This window comes from Mesitornis unicolor, unplaced genomic scaffold (genome assembly GCF_000695765.1).
Source record: "Mesitornis unicolor isolate BGI_N332 unplaced genomic scaffold, ASM69576v1 scaffold14562, whole genome shotgun sequence".
NCBI classification, from domain to species: domain Eukaryota; kingdom Metazoa; phylum Chordata; class Aves; order Mesitornithiformes; family Mesitornithidae; genus Mesitornis; species Mesitornis unicolor.
The window spans coordinates 8,361-9,793 of NW_010168604.1; the positions used below are offsets into that span (position 1 = coordinate 8,361).

Here is a 1,433-nt window from a genome sequence, read left to right on the forward strand (position 1 = left end):
CCCGCCCTGCCCCGCTGAGGCTGGGGCACCAGCTGCCTCTGGCCCACAGGAGGGTCTGCAGCCCAAGCACTGCCCCGAGCCCCACCTCACCTTCCCCAGGTCCTTCAAGGTGCCACCCCCAGCCCCAGCCCGGTCCTCCTCCATCCCTGTGCAGGAGAGCCCACCAATGCAGCAGCAGCCCTTCTCCAGGCAGCCCCATGCCCGCCCTCCCCTGCCGCCCTGCTTCACCATACGACCCGCGGCCAAGGCTTACGCAGGAGCAGAAGCTGAGCAAAGAAATTCCCCGCTGAGGCAGGCTGTCACAAAGCTGGCTGTGCCGACACCTCCACCACTGAGCCCCAAGCTGGGTCCAGCAGTCAGCCAAGGGACGAATCCTGGACACCGGTTCCCACTGCCAAGCTCTGAGACAGAGAAGATTCCCAAGCCAAAAATGGCCGGGAGAGACTCTCCTCCAAAATCTGAACCTCTCTCTGCGAATGACCTGGACCTGCCTCCTCCAGACTACCCGACCTGCGAGGACGACTGGAGGGATGCCGGCAACCTGAATAGGCTGCGGCACGAGCTGTCAGCCCTCCTGCGCTCCCCACGGAGGGAGGAGAGGCCACCAGAGAAGCCAACTGATCCCCAGCCTGTGGCTGGGCACCCTGTGGATGGTGGCACCAACTGTGCCAGCAGTCGGGAGCCCAGTCTCAGTGGGCCCCAGCTCGCCGGACCTGCCAGGAAGGACACGCAGTCACCCAAGGGAGGGGAGAGTGAGAAGAAAGAAGTGCCCAGCAGCCCCCCCAGTGCCAAGGGGGGCTCTCCCAGCACAGCGATTCCCGCTCTGGAGAGCAGCTCTGCTGTGCAGACCAGCAGCGTGATGAAAATCAGGAACGAGCTGGAGGCTGTGCTGTCCCTGAAGAAGGAAGGGAAACCTGCCCTGGGGCTTGGCAGCCAGAAGCAGGGCACTGAGGATGGCAGCAGCACTGCACACGTGAGGAAGACCCCTCCTGACCCCAGGAAGAGCCCCCCTGACCCGGGTGACTCAGTGCTGCCAAAACCGGCCCCAAGCCTACTCCCAGTGCCAGCAGCTGCAGTGGAGAAGGATGAGACAGGGCATGAAGACCATCCTGCCCCTGCTGCTAGCAAGGCCACAGAGAGCTCCACCCCAGCTCCTGGGTCTCTCAACAGCAGCGTGAGCCCCCCAGACCCACCTCAGGGACAGGCAGAGGAGCCCCCTGCTCCCATCTCCCCCCCAGCTCCCATTTCTCCTGCACAGAGCCCAGCACCACAGCCCAGTGCAGCCGTCTTCCAGTACAAAGTGCACCGGGCTGGGGACAGCTCGGCTGAGCAGCCCCATGCCTTGAGCTCGGCTGAACTGCCCTGCCCCACCAGTTCGGCCAAGAGCCCCCCAGGTGCCTCAGGAGCGGAGCAGGAGGAGGTGCTGATCCACC

The 1,433-nt window shown here is 64.7% G+C and overlaps 1 protein-coding gene across 1 annotated transcript in view; it reads left to right on the forward strand.

Annotated features, from left to right (window-relative positions):
• LOC104536464 (chromosome unknown open reading frame, human C6orf132) overlaps nt 1–1,433 on the forward strand; it is a gene marked incomplete at its 5' end in the record, with an annotated part of 7,709 nt that overhangs the window by 4,776 nt on the left and 1,500 nt on the right. Inside the window, one exon of the mRNA XM_010179072.1 lies at nt 50–1,431. Coding sequence (XP_010177374.1) covers nt 50–1,431 — 1,382 coding nt within the window. The remainder of the gene's footprint in view (nt 1–49; nt 1,432–1,433) is intronic.